The sequence below is a fragment of the Poecilia mexicana genome, unplaced genomic scaffold (assembly GCF_051168715.1).
Source record: "Poecilia mexicana isolate PSO_F unplaced genomic scaffold, ASM5116871v1 scaffold_15, whole genome shotgun sequence".
NCBI lineage: Eukaryota > Metazoa > Chordata > Actinopteri > Cyprinodontiformes > Poeciliidae > Poecilia > Poecilia mexicana.
The window spans coordinates 6,072,794-6,087,786 of NW_028263384.1; the positions used below are offsets into that span (position 1 = coordinate 6,072,794).

Sequence of the window (14,993 nt, forward strand, 5' to 3'; positions counted from 1 at the left end):
TTTGCATCTTGGGCTCTTTTATCCTTACAGCTGGTTGTAAATGGAACTTCAAGGATTGATTTGTATGAAACATTGAAAAACTGAAAGAGAGCTTTCAGCTTCATCATGAAAATACTTAGGAAAACATCAAAAGATTTCATGTCACAGCAGTTCAATATGGTGCTTTTTTTCTCCTCTATTGGCAACTCAGTATTAAAATGTAACGTAAAAAGAACAGCATGTTCTAAGTTATGAGGCAACTTCCCAAAAGTTTCTTTAGGAAACCTTCCGGAAGTCCCAGGTATGTAACTGTTGCAGAATGGTAGGAATGTGTTTTTGCTTCCAGTTGACTGAACAAAACAGATGTATAGATATTGGTTCCCTTACCAACTGGAATAATGGAGTACAGCCAAATAATAAGCAGAGATAACTGGGTATGTATTCAGATTATGCTCTATGCCGAAGCTTTTCTGTGTGAGTGCTCGTCTCTGAGGCTGTCGGCTAAAGTTTCACCTTGTTTCTCACCCAGCACCACAGAACGCTCAGAATGCAGGTTTACTACATTCCCTTTAAGCCACATGATGTGAGCTGCCTTTAGCAGGTGTTGCCACTCTGACATTTTCTGAATTCATAGAAAACAACAATTAAAAATTGAAACTTCTTCAGTATGTGTCAGTAACTTGTCAGAGAGTTAGGTTTATATGTTTCCAGTTGACTGGGCTACTGAACAAATCTTTCCATTTTATGTTTTTATCATACATTGTAATCATTTCCATTAAATTGTTTATACTTTCTTTGCTGCCGCCACCGACATAAAACTAACGTTTCAGTTAAAAGAAAATAAAAAATAGAGCAAGCTGTCTGCAGTGAGTGGTCTCTACTACTTAGAAACATGGTTTTTGTTCCACCTTTGAGTGGCACATTGCTGGAAGGAAGTCTACCACAGATTCACCACATCCTCCATCAGAAAGTGGGAGGTAGCTGGTGTGACACTGTTGCATTCAGTCACTCGAGCTGCACTCTATTAAAACAACTCATGACTGGTTTTCTTCATTGATCTGTTTCAATGCATTTGAGTGTAAATAACGTGAGTGGGGGTTTCCCCTCTTCTGCATCCTTCCAGACAGCCGTCTTCCGTCTTCGTGTACACCTGTGGTCAAAAGTTTACATCCTCCAACACAGATATTTGATTTTAATTTGGACTTTTAAGTTTTTTCTTGTAACTGTTGGGATGAGTATGCAACATACAACTTTTAAAAACAAGAGTTTTGAAATATTCTAGATTTGATATAGTCCACACAGATTAGATTTGAATTGTGCATATATTTACCCAATTCTTCACTGAACTGGACTGAAGGTTGTGGAAATTCTTTGTCATGTGTCATTTGAGTTCATCAATACATAGATTTAAAAAAAAAAATAAAAAATTCCTACATGGCTCTCAGGTCTAAGGATACATGTAGATATAGATAAGCTGGGAAAGACTTTTGGAGCTTTTTCCTAAATAATTGTCAATTCAACATAAACACCCCAGACAACTAGAAGGCTCTCATCACTTTGCCAAACTTAAGCCCTGGAACCTAAACTGTCACTCTTGAGATGAGAGGAAGTCAGGATGTTCATGGATCACTAAAACTCAAATCTGCCATGAACTGGAAGCTGTTTCACCAACAGAGTTGGTGAAACAGGGTTACTGAACAGAGGGTTACCGAACATGATGAACGTTTTCCATTATGCTCGACTCATTGAGAAAGGAAGACCTCTGAAATCAACACCAGGCTTGTTCAAGCAGTTGACACCAACAAGCCTAATGCTTTCTAGAGAAAAGCTCCATGATCTGGCTGTTTGAAGATTTCGAGCTTAGGAACACCAGGTGTCAAGCATGGTAGGAGTAGCATCATGCTGTGGGATTGTTTCTTTGCTAAGTCAGACTAGTGTGTGCTGCACAAAGGAGACAAAGAAATGCCTCCAAAATTGTCACCTTCTCCTTAATGTCAGCATGTCAGCTTCAGCAGGTTAAGACTTGTTCCAACAAAGCAATAATCCGAAACGCAATCAAAGCTGCCTTTGGAAGGAGTAGAGAAGAATACCTGTAGGTTCTGGAATGGGTTCCCGTGGCTCCCGTTCCAGTGCATTAGCCTTATTGAACATTTGTGGACCGAACAAAAGAGGTTTGTGACGGAAACTCTTCTTCCAATACCTCTGCAGACCACTGGGACGCTGAGGACGTTGTTACTTCAAGAGTTGGGTCCGTTTATTCACATTTTATTTCATTTGTGTTTCTGCTCTCTCTGTGAAATGCTGATTTTTTTTTTTATCTGTGAAAGATGATCTAAATAAAATGAAGAGTTAAGTTTTGTCTTTATCTGCTGATATTTGATTTGCTTTTGTTCATTCACCAATATGGTTTTTACACAGCTCGCTGTTATGCACATTATGATTTTGCAAATTGCTTCCCTTATTGTTGTTTAACTTTGTGGTGCTAATAAAACTCCTTGAAATGTGTTTCCTTTCTCCACAGGACGGTAAAGAACTCATCTTTAGGAGCAGCCTCTGACGAGTTAACTAATATAGAAGTTTTGGGATATTTCACTAATGTGTCAGAGTTGGTTTCAGTGCTGCTTTGTGGCATGTATGGCACTCACATTTCTGCACATTCTCCTCATACCTTTTGTTGCGATAGGTACCACTTAGCAGTTGTACCGGAATAACAATGTGCTGCTCGCAGTGAGCTATCAACAAGTATGCAGCACACCTCCCCCAACCTCCCTGCCGTCTTGCAGTATTGCAACAGAGCAGTGATAATGCAGGAATTTTACTTTGTACCAAGTAGAAGGCCAAGTCTGAATTAGAGTGCTGCATTGTGAATGGACAGAAAAACCTGCAAACAGTTTAGAGAGCTATTGAAAATGCATTAGGCACTATGTGTGTGTGTGTGTGTGTGTGTGTGTGTGTGCGTTTTGTTTCACAGACCCCAGCCTGCTCCACAGGTATTCATTAAAGGCCACAAGTTAAGACCTGAAGAGAAGTTAGTGAAGGAAACGTGGATCATAGAACCACCTTTTTTTTTTCTTTTCTGTTTGATTCTAGAAAAAGCAACCGGCAGCTGAGACGTGTGTAAACAGAATCCCCACCAGCACCTGCAGTCTCTGCACCTCTTGGTTTGCTCATCACAAATTCATACAAAACTTTTACTTCTCACACATTGATTTTAAGATGTGTGAAATTATGACAGCCTGTTTAATTGCTTCGGTTTGTTTTTGTTAATTTGTTTTCCTTTTTTTTGGGTCAGATTTAAGAAGCTTAGCTTCAGTCTTTGTGTTTTTATGTTGTCCAGTCAAAAGAAAGCAATTTCTCCGTAGGACAAAACTCACCTTACTGTTCTGTTTTTAACGTCTGTTAAACTGTGGTGAAACCCAAAGTTCAGGCATGTCCAACACCGATGCCACTGCTGTGAAGACACTGGTGTCCACCCACAACGTTCACCGGTCAGTTGAACCGCTAAATGTTATAAACGGTCTGGGTCAGATCACTGAATAAAACACGGTGGAGGTTGCATCATGCTATGGGTGATACTTCCAAAAAAAAGGCAGGACCTGAGGGGACGGGAGGACAGAAACTAACCATACAAACAGCTGAATTCATGTTGCATTTAAAAGGCCTGGTTGATCATTTGCATTACACCCAGCAGCCACGGCTTTGAGGTGGCTGACCTTTCTGGTTTTTATTTCTAAGGTCTTTGTGGTGTGATTGTGGAACTCTTTTACCATGAGGGTTTTATAGTTTACACAAGTGCCAAAGTGAAAAACCAAAAAAATAAAATTATGTTTATTTCTTTGTTGTTTTTGCACTTTTTCATCCATCCATCTATCTTCTGTACACCCTTGTCCCTAGTGGGGTCAGGAGGGCTGCTGGTGCTTATATCCAGCGAGACATTTTGGGCGAAATGCGGGATGCACCCTGGACAGGTCGCCAGTCCATCGCAGGCACTTTTTCATATTAAATACTAATATTTTTTATCAGTATTTAATATGAATCAGCAGCTGATATTGGCTGAATTTGTCAGAAGTGAAAGACAGACTTGCTCAGGTCATGTCCACAGCATGCACTGCTTCTTTAGCTGCAGATAATGGACATACTTTATTTGCTCACACAGCAGCAGCATTTATTTTTCTCCTAGAAGGTCTGTTTCTCCGAGGTTCTGGATTGAACCGGCTCAGCCTGCTGTCCTGTGCTGCTGTTTGATCTTGTTGTTGTTTTTGGACCAAAATTCCCCACTGAGACTTCAGGAAGGTACGGAATGACTGCTTTGATTCATATCTTTGGGTTTGTTTGTATTTGCGTGCTGCTTTTCACGAGCCTTGAAAACAATGAGCTCGTTCTCAGCCAGGCAGTGCGTGACCATAGTTGGACCACTCAAGCTGATGTTCTGGGATCATCAGCTTGGAGGTTACTGTTCATTTTGTAACATTTTCATGATTGGTTGGACTGAGTTTTGTTGTCACCTTCAGTTTGAGCTCGTTGTTCTGATTCTTTTGAGTTGACTTGTTCATGCTCCCTCCCAGTTGTCATTCATCAATACAATCACTCACCTGTTTCTGTTTCTACTCCAGTAATGATTTCCTGCCTGTAGTATTGTAATTTATGCAGCTGATTTTTGATATTTCAGTCTTTGGCACACCCACCTGTTTGCGCCTTGCTGAGGTCCTCTGCAGGTTTTGTAAGTCTGTTCTTGTCATTTCACATCTTTAAAAAAGAAACCTCACTCCCAAATCTTACCTTCCTGTTACCCCCCCACTGTCCCCACATCACCTCTCAGCCCCCAAACAGGCCTGGATTTGGATCAACAGATGCATTAGTTTTGGACTTTCAGAGAATTTGTCAGAGCAGACCTAGGTAGCATCTCATCATGGTGCAGCTTCTTCCTCTGAGTGATTTGCTTTCCACGTCTTGTAAAGACGTTCTCTGTTGGGGTCCTGCCTGTGCTTTACTTGGAGAAAAGCATCACCATCTCTGAAATGTAATTATTTCAACAGGGATCAAAGTAGAATGAGTTAAAAAAAATAAAAAAGTTGAAAGAAAATACTCTTTTAAAAAGTTTACATTTCTCAGATTCGCAGACATAACTATTGATCTTTAAAGAAGGGGGTCAGCTGAACAAGTTGTTGTCATTATGGTTACTTTTGAAGTGGATTCAAAACCACTGATTATTTTTAAGTGTTGCTGCTGTAACATAAGTTATTGTTCTATAAAGCTTGTTGTGCTGGTATCAGAATGATGAACCTAAAGTCAGAACTAATGAAGCGGCGAGCTTTTATTTCCACTCTTCTCATTGGCAGCAGATTAACAGGCTCTGGTTCACTCGGTCCACCTCTCCCTATTAGGAATTCTAGCTACAATTGCTCATCCTTTAGTTATGATCTTGAACAGACAACACCCTGGTTAGTTTCTCTTGCCAACAGTCATCACATTGTACTTTTCTACTGGATGGACTGGGTAGTGACTCATTTAGTTTTGATATCGAAATTGCCAAGAATTTTGGACGGCTTCCCTGATCAACTGCTAAAACAAAAATGGCTAAATAAAATGTCCAACTTGTACATGATGGGTTTTCTTCATTACATGAGCTCAGATTTATTGCCAACATGCTAGATTCCACTGGACTGCACTGAGGATCACTTCATTATAGCCTTTAACATAATTCTAAATGGTCAGGTGGAGATTCTGATATAAAACTGGGATTCTACACTCCATTCCCCCAGAGAATTGTGCAGTAAATGTTCTCAGAACTGAGTCGGCTCACATCTGACCCTGGGGAAAGCGATGCATGTTGAGCTGATGTTGTATACGTTTACAGAGATGGAGAAACGGTATGCTTCCAAGATAACCATCTTGGATTATGGACTGTATGGTTCAAGACGGGCAAATTTTTTTTTTTTAGATTTTTCTTTTCTTTTTCATGAAATCCTAACCCAGATCAGAATATTCTCCCTTCAGTCCTGATGTTTCAGCATCACTCGGCGTAGTTTGAAATGAGCCAGATGTCCTAACTCATCCTCACATCAGTCAAGAAATGTAAAATTTTTTTTCTACATTTACAATTGAAACATGTAACATTTTTCAACTCGTGAACCAAATGCATACTTTTATAAATGACATCTCTATGACGACTATGTCTGTTTAAAGCACTGAATTGTTTACATGGCTTTAAGTGGTGTGAAGATTCCAGACTGCATGCTTGAAGCCATCAAACAATGTCTCCTTTACTGTTGTGATAGATGCTGATCATTTCAATAGGAGGAACAGGCGTACAGGCTTTGCCACTCAGGTCTTATAATGTGATCATCTGAAATGAATGACACTGAAAGCACACTCAAAACAGCTTTTAGTTCTGTAGGGAAGAGACAGTAATTTTGTATAATGTATAATTTTTAAACCGTGAGAGATAAATTCTAAAGAGGAAGGATTTGGAAAGTGCAGGAAACTCTGCACTGCTTGCTTTAAGACAGTGTATTTGTTGCCATCTGTAAACCTTGTTCTCTTTAAAAAGGAGTGGTATGTTTCTCTCTCTCTTAGGCGCACTTTCTAGCTTAGGTTTCGGCCGCTTAAGAGACCAACCTAGAAGGTGTGTGTGTAGGAAAGTGTGCTTTTTGCAAATGAAAGAGGGCGCAAGAACAGGGCGGTCCTGATGCTGTTCGACCCGTTCCTCCAGATGGTTACAGGCATTTAACAGGCCAGTTCCTCTCATCCTAACAAAGCAGCAGTGATACCTTGAAGAGTGGACATCTCTGGCAGCGCTACGAGGTGAGTCCCTAAAGTATGTTGCCTTTACTTAAGAGATGGTGATTAAATCAGGATGACAAGATAAAAAAAAGTGTGCAATTATGTATAAAACTGGCCTGTAGTTTTGTTTAAATGGATGGAATTTATGGTAAATGCATTTATACTAAAAGCTTCTTCTTTTGTCATTTGGGTTAAATTGTGCAGCTATGAGGCCTCACCTATTTTACACCAGAGGTTTGGTGATTTGGAGGAATTGGAAAGATGTTGTACTGTCTTCACTTGTAGCTCAAAACACGGATTTGGTCCGTGTTTTGATTGTTGTCGTTTTCATTTTGCAGTTTCTGGTTAAGTTTCTGGTTAAAATCCGACTCTTCAGCTAGCTTGTGTGCTGCGTTGCATCTTGGATTATGCTTTCATTTGTTTTGCTGTTGGGGTAACTAGTGACAGGGAACATGACTCTGCAGATCAGACTCACACCCAGTGGCTTTCTTCAAGTCACAGTTGTTTTTGAAGACTTCCCCATTAACCACAGTGGCTTTATTATTTTATATATTTTTTTATTTCTTTCTCTTTTAGGTGTTTTGTGGATTTAGTGAATTCTTTTTCCTAATTTCTTGCAACTTCTGGTGGTTTGAAATTAGAAGAAGTATAGGCTCTGGTAGATCCTACTCTATTTGGACATTTCATTGGAAATGAATGATTCCAATGCAGCCGAGGAGAAAACAAAAATCTAAAGCTGTAGTGATTATAACCATAGCTAATTTCTTCATGGCTTTTATATTCCATTCAGTTCATTTCAGTGTAGATTAATGTTAGTCAAAGGAAAGTTTTTTGTTTTTTACTGTTTGAGATCTATGAATCAGCCTTGAGTTTATTTTATTTTTTCATGTTTGAAATTTCTTTTGCAATCTAGCATGGCTACATATGAGGCCTGGGCTGTTGTTGTTAATGCAGCTTTGCACAGAACCCGTGTTTACGTGTGAAAACACTGAGGCGTGGTTGGCAGGAGGGCTGCTTGTGTGTGTCAGCCAGAATACATCCGAACCGACAGGTTTGGATGGACACATTCCCTTCACCAAACCAGGCAGAGTGTTTGGATTCCTGAAGCGTGAGACACCCTGATTGTGGGTGTTTCTCTGTCAGGCAAATTTTATAGCTTCTCAAAAAAATAATAAAAACCCACAAAAAATGAACTTAAGCAGGATGCAGTTACCTGAAATATCTGCAACTTGCTGGATTTTTACTTAGTTTTTGGATCCATTGCCTTCAGAATCTCTATCAATTTATTTTCACTTTAAAGGTACAGTTTGCACTGTTTGCATCAACCTTCATCAGTCACTGTTAGCAGGTTCAAGCTTTTCATAATTTCCATTTAACATGAAAGAAGTTATAGCTCTAATTAAATGACTAAACCAATACATAGCTACTCCTGCTCATATTCAGCAGAGCTTCACACAGAAGCTCAGCAATTTTGGAATATAAAACCAGATTAGAAACTATGTTTTATAATCTTAGTAGGATGCTCAGATTTAAATATTGACTAGAATAGATTTGAATTCATCTTTTGTTGTGCTTCTATATCAGAGTTTATCCAACAAAGGTTTTTCTGTGCTTTCTTTTAGGGTGAGATTTCTTTGATTCTACTACATTTTGTCGTTCATTCCGTGACATGAGGGCATAAATACAAAAAATGGTAAGAAAAGAAATATATAGTAATAATAAAGATGTGGCTATAAACACGCCTCACTTTTTTCTTTTTTCCTTGCTGTTCACAGAGCGGGGAAAGCAAGAGTGCAAGCCTTTCAGGAAGCCTGGCTCTGGATGGCTCCAGGGAAGGACTCTCCATTAAAGGGAATGCAGATAATAGTATCGCTGCAAAAAGTGACATAAAAGCAGGTAAGCTACAGACCTGCAAACTAAAAGATAACAGTGTGTGTGTTTTACAAACTTAAAGCTGTATCTCCAATCAGTTTCTTTACTCGTTGTTCCAGAGGAGGATATTGTCGGAGCCACGATAAATCTAAGCAACCTTGACGAAAGTGATGTGCGTACCATCCTGGAAACCCTAAAGCCATATGAGCACAATATGAAGGTTCTGACTAAAAAGGACCTGAGTGCTGGTGTTGGGCTTGACTCGTTTGGATTGGGTCTCAAAAACTCTACAGAGGTAAATATTATTGTTTATGAGCAAAAGCAACCAGATTGATTCAGTTCTATCACCAAAAATAAAACTGAAATCAAAATCATTCTTTAGCACAGGCAGTACTGTAGTGTGTGGAGCCAATGTGTGACTAATAGTAAAGCAAAGTTGAGATTTACTTTTTTTTTGGCAAGTCATGTCTAAATCTATGTTTTTTTTTAATTGCCATTTTATAGGGGGTGTTAAAGTCAGATCTTTCACTGGATTCATCTGCTGACCTGCCAACGATTTCCTTCAACGGCCTTAGTGGAGGGCTAAATGCTGAACATGGAGTGGATGGTAAAATCACTGGCCCCACTATCAACGGAGACCTCACCAAACTCAGCCTTAATAAGCCATCAGCCGATGCTGATGCTGCAGTCACAATGCCGTCTATAGGACTACCAGGATCAGATATAAAAGCAGATATAGACGGCTGGGTTAAAACGCCTGATGTCAGTGTGTCAGCTCCACAAGTCAAGATGCCAAATGCATCCTTGAAAGTTGATAAACCAGATTTGAAATCAGGTGAATACCAGGCCCCAAACATCAAATTGCCAAAACTCAAACTACCAAAACCAGAAATGGATGTTTCTGGTGACATGGATCTTCCATCTGTAAGTGGAAAGGTAGATGCACCAAATCTCAACTTATCAACTCCAAAGTCAAGTTTTAGTGGAGGGCTAAATGCTGAACATGGAGTGGATGGTAAAATAACTGGCCCCACTATCAACGGAGACCTCCCCAAACTCAGCCTTAATAAGCCATCGGCCGATGCTGATGCTGCAGTCACAATGCCGTCTATAGGACTACCAGGATCAGAAATAAAAGCAGATATAGACGGCTCACTTAAAACGCCTGATGTCAGTGTGTCAGCTCCACAAGTCAAGATACCAAATGCATCCTTGAAAGTTGATAAACCAAATTTGAAATCAGGTGAATACCAGGCCCCAAAGTTCAAAATGCCAAACTTCAAATTGCCAAAAACTGAACCACCAAAAACAGAAATGGATGTTTCTGGTGATGTGGATCTTTCATCTGTAAGTGGAAAGGTAGACGCACCAAATCTCAATTTATCGACTCCAAAGTCACATTTTAATAAGCCAAACTTGGAATTCAATGAGCCAAAAGTAAATTTGAATGACCCTAATCTAAAATTAGAAGCCCCCAATGCTGATATTGAGGCACCTTCAGGCAAAATCAAATGGCCACATCTCAAATTGAAAAGTGCCAAAGTTAAAGGACCAGATACTGACCTAGATGCTGAAATGTCAGTGCCTGATGCCAATGTGCCCACGGCAAAGGTTGATGGGGATTTAGATGTTGATATCGACTTTCCCAAAGCAGACATCAAAGGCCCTGAAGTAGATGTTGATTCCCCGTCTGGTAAAATCAACTGGCCCCACTTGAAGTGGAAGAAACCAAAATTTCATGGCTCAAAGGATAATTTGGATATAGATGCAAATATTGATCCTCCAGATGTTGACCTTTCTCTTCCAAAGGTGAAGGGGGGGCTGGATCCCCCAGATGTTGATATGAACCTGCCAAAGGCGGATATTAAAGGCCCAGACTTTGATGTAGAATCTACATCTGGTAAAATCAACTGGCCCCACTTGAAGTGGAAGAAACCAAAATTTCATGGCTCAAAGGATAATTTGGATATAGATGCAAATATTGATCCTCCAGACGTTGACCTTTCTCTTCCAAAGGTGAAGGGGGGGCTGGATCCCCCAGATGTTGATATGAACCTGCCAAAGGCGGATATTAAAGGCCCAGACTTTGATGTAGAATCTACATCTGGTGAAATCAACTGGCCTCATTTGAAATGGAAGAAACGTAAAGCTCGAGGCTTGACAATAGATGGAGATCTAAATACACCGGATGTAAATCTCGTATCTCCAAAAATTGAGGGTGATATTAATGTTCCCAAAGCTGAACTGAATCTCCCCAAAGCTGATCTCACAGCTCCAGATGTTGATCCTCCCTCAGGAAAAGTTAACTGGCCTCATCTGAAATGGAAAAAATCTAAAGTTCATGGCCCAAAAGCTGAAGTGGACGCAGATTGGAATGCACCAGATGTTAATTTCTCAACTCCAAAGATTGATGGTAAAATTAACTCACCAGACGTTGATCTGAATTTACCTAAGGCTGATGTTGACATTGAAAAACCAGATATGGACATTGATTCTCCATCTGGAAAGATCAAATGGCCCACCTTTAAAAAGGGAAAGTGGGCAATCTCTAAACCGAAGGTAAATGGTCCTGATGTTGATTTAGATGCTGATCTCTCCGCCCCCAATCTTGACCTCTCAGCTCCAAAGATCGATGGTAAAATTAACTCACCAGATGTTGATCTGAATTTACCTAAAGCTGAGGTTGACATTGAGAAACCAGAGATGGACATTGATTCTCCATCTGGAAAGGTCAAATGGCCCACCATTAAAAAGCCAAAGTGGGCAATCTCTAAACCGAAGGTAAATGGTCCTGATGTTGATTTAGATGCTGATCTCTCTGGTCCTAATCTTGATCTCTCAGCTCCCAATATCGATGGTAAAATTAACTCACCAGATGTTGATCTGAATTTACCTAAAGCTGAGGTTGACATTGAGAAACCAGAGATGGACATTGATTCTCCATCTGGAAAGGTCAAATGGCCCACCATTAAAAAGCCAAAGTGGGCAATCTCTAAACCGAAGGTAAATGGTCCTGATGTTGATTTAGATGCTGATCTCTCTGGTCCTAATCTTGATCTCTCAGCTCCCAATATCGATGGTAAAATTAACTCACCAGATGTTGATCTGAAGTTACCTAAAGCTGATGTTGACATTGAGAAACCAGAGATGGACATTGATTCTCCATCTGGAAAGATCAAATGGCCCACCATTAAAAAGCCAAAGTGGGCGATCTCTAAACCGAAGGTAAATGGTCCTGATGTTGATTTAGATGCTGATCTCTCTGGTCCTGATCTTGATCTCTCAGCTCCAAAAATCGATGGTAAAATTAACTCACCAGATGTTGATCTGAAGTTACCTAAAGCTGATGTTGACATTGAGAAACCAGATATGGACATTGATTCTCCATCTGGAAAGATCAAATTGCCCACCATTAAAAAGCCAAAGTGGGCGATCTCTAAACCGAAGGTAAATGGTCCTGATGTTGATTTAGATGCTGATCTCTCTGGTCCTGATCTTGATCTCTCAGCTCCAAAAATCGATGGTAAAATTAACTCACCAGATGTTGATCTGAAGTTACCTAAAGCTGATGTTGACATTGAGAAACCAGATATGGACATTGATTCTCCATCTGGAAAGATCAAATTGCCCACCATTAAAAAGCCAAAGTGGGCGATCTCTAAACCGAAGGTAAATGGTCCTGATGTTGATTTAGATGCTGATCTCTCTGGTCCTGATCTTAATCTCTCAGCTCCCAAGATTGATGGTAAAATTAACTCACCAGATGTTGATCTGAAGTTACCTAAAGCTGATGTTGACATTGAGAAACCAGAGATGGACATTGATTCTCCATCTGGAAAGATCAAATGGCTCACCTTTAAAAAGCCAAAGTGGGCAATCTCTAAACCGAAGGTAAATGGTCCTGATGTTGATTTAGATGCTGATCTCTCTGGTCCTGATCTTGATCTCTCAGCTCCAAAAATCGATGGTAAAATTAACTCACCAGATGTTGATCTGAAGTTACCTAAGGCTGATGTTGACATTGAGAAACCAGATATGGACATTGATTCTCCATCTGGAAAGATCAAATTGCCCACCTTTAAAAAGGGAAAGTGGGCAATCTCTAAACCGAAGGTAAATGGTCCTGATGTTGATTTAGATGCTGATCTCTCTGGTCCTGATCTTGATCTCTCAGCTCCCAAGATTGATGGTAAAATACACACACCAGACCTCAATCTAAAGGCACCGAAAACACAACTGCAAAGCCAAAAGTTAGATCTCAATGCCAAGATGCCAAACGCTGAACTGGAAGCGCCTGATGTCACAATAAAATCTCCAAATTTGGAGACCAACCCACCAAAACTAGCCCTTGAAGCACCTGATGGACATATAAAAACACCAGATCTAGAGTTAGATTCACGTCTTGGAGACTTCAAAATGCCTCATTTCAATGTCCCAGCACTTGATCTTTCAAGCCCAAATGCAGGAATTGAGGCACCCAAAGTTAACTTGAGCAATCCTACAGCTGATGCCAGCATTTCTGTTCCTGCAGTGGAACTGAATGGACCAAAGGTGGAAGGACCCAAAGTTGACATTAACGCTCCAGATGTAGATGCCAATGTTGAGAAGTCCAGATTGCCACATTTCAAAATACCAAAGTTCAGCTTTTTAGGGTCGAAGCTGAAAACTGGAGAGATCAATGCCAGTGCAAGTGATGATAATTATGATGATGACAATGATGACGATGGTTCAGATATTGAAACTGATATTCCTATATTCAGATTACATTCACTACCCAAATCAACCATTGATGCCTTTGGTGATTTTTCTGATCCATTTGGCTTATCAAAACGTGACAATGAAGAACAGGACTTTGTTGTAAGAAAAGGGATAAGACTGCCAGTAAGTAATACAGCAACAGCAGCGGGCAAAATTGATGTTATGCAGATATTGAAATTGTCAAAGGAAAAACCCTCCAGTGTCTTACAAACAGAAGATGCTAATCTGAGACTTGCTGCTCCTAGTCTAGACGTCAGTGCCTCTAGAGAAGCAGAAGATTCCTCTCTAGGTACTTTAAAAATAGAAAAGCCCGGGTCTGTAGAGGGTTCAGCAGATGAAAATCAGAGACTATCCCAGGGTCTTGCCAATATGCTTTGTCTTGGCTCTGATGATTCAGATGCTGTCTGACTCTTAAGGACTTAAATCTGAAATGCTGTCTGTACATACCTGTACTTAAATCAAATTCACGTCTGTTTGTATTATGGTAATAAAATCAATTTTTTTTAATAAGCTAAGTCGATATTCCTGTTATTTATGCAAGCTTTTTTCTAAACTTTTTCATTTGAGTACATTTTACCTAAACTGCAAACTGCAAACTGTAAACTGCGTGTTATCAAAGTAAACAGAACTCTGAGTACTGTTTTACAATTTAACATTTTAAGATCAATTTGTGAATGTAATTGTTGTTGCTTAATAAATCACTAAAACATCCTCAAGTCTGATTCCTTTGTTTTAGGAGAACCAGATGGTTTATTTTCAAAGAGCTATAATGGATAGATAGAGTACTTGCAGTTTAATTTTGTTTCTAAAAATCTCAGCTGTTAAAAATTAGTATGTTGATGTGAATTCCATTGAAATATAAACTTACAATCATTTCATGAGATTAAAAACCTTGCTGAGTTGTACAATCTCTTTTTCAAAAGGCACTTGGCAAATTAAAAGCTAGACTTTATTACAAAGTACCAACTTTATTTGCCAAAGCTCATTATTTGCCAAAGTTACTTGGGGGAGAACCAAATATTTTAGCTGTCTGAAATAATCTGTTCTCCCTCCATAACATGGGAACAAATTAATTTACCAACAAGTCTTTAACTGTGTTTAATCCTCTCTTCATCAACAACAAATCCTGTGAATTTGGTAACATTTGCTGTTTATTTGCTAAAGTTACTTGTGTAAGTAACTTTACCTTCAAAGAGCAGGGTTGGCCCAAGCCTCCATGGGGCCCTAAGCGAAATTCGGTTTTGGGGCCCTCTAGTTCTACTAACAATGTGGACTGGCTGCAATCAGCAGTCCGATCATTAGATCATTCACACACCTCCTATGAACTTATTGCATCTCAGGCAGTGCTGTTTACATTATTTACATGTATGTATGTGTAGGAAACATTTATTGGCCAACTGATTTATTGACCAGTTGATTTCTGGGCACCAATTTCCTTAATTTTGGGGGATCGTGATTGGCCGATACTTACATCTGAAGCCCATCTTATCCCCTAATCTTATTTTTGTCAGCAAAGGTTTATAAATCAGCACTATGTCCTCTTCTGCTCTGCAGTGAAAGGTTTGACTGACATACTGGACCACCAAGTCAGGTCTACACAT

At 39.7% G+C, this 14,993-nt stretch overlaps 1 protein-coding gene across 2 annotated transcripts; it reads left to right on the forward strand.

Moving 5' to 3' along the window:
* The first annotated feature begins 6,628 nt into the window (after nt 1-6,628).
* Nucleotides 6,629-14,103, forward strand: LOC106927840 (uncharacterized). Of its 2 annotated transcripts, none has more exons than XM_015003677.2 (5): nt 6,629-6,783; nt 8,385-8,455; nt 8,538-8,658; nt 8,754-8,929; nt 9,139-14,103. In XM_015003677.2, exons 2-5 carry the CDS (start codon nt 8,453-8,455, stop codon nt 13,798-13,800), a joined length of 4,962 nt encoding a protein of 1,653 aa, XP_014859163.2. In that variant the 5' UTR covers nt 6,629-6,783; nt 8,385-8,452; the 3' UTR covers nt 13,801-14,103. The 2 variants fall into 2 exon arrangements, with proteins under 2 accessions (XP_014859163.2, XP_087868990.1); XM_088012864.1 differs by having other exon boundaries at nt 6,777-6,796.
* Nucleotides 14,104-14,993: the final 890 nt, after the last annotated feature.

Bases quoted from the DNA above. Each gene is read 5' to 3' on its own strand.
- LOC106927840 (XM_015003677.2), top strand. The intron at 8,659-8,753 runs GTAAGCTACAGA...TCGTTGTTCCAG, and splicing joins AAAAAGTGACATAAAAGCAG to AGGAGGATATTGTCGGAGCC. The intron at 8,930-9,138 runs GTAAATATTATT...GCCATTTTATAG, and splicing joins GTCTCAAAAACTCTACAGAG to GGGGTGTTAAAGTCAGATCT.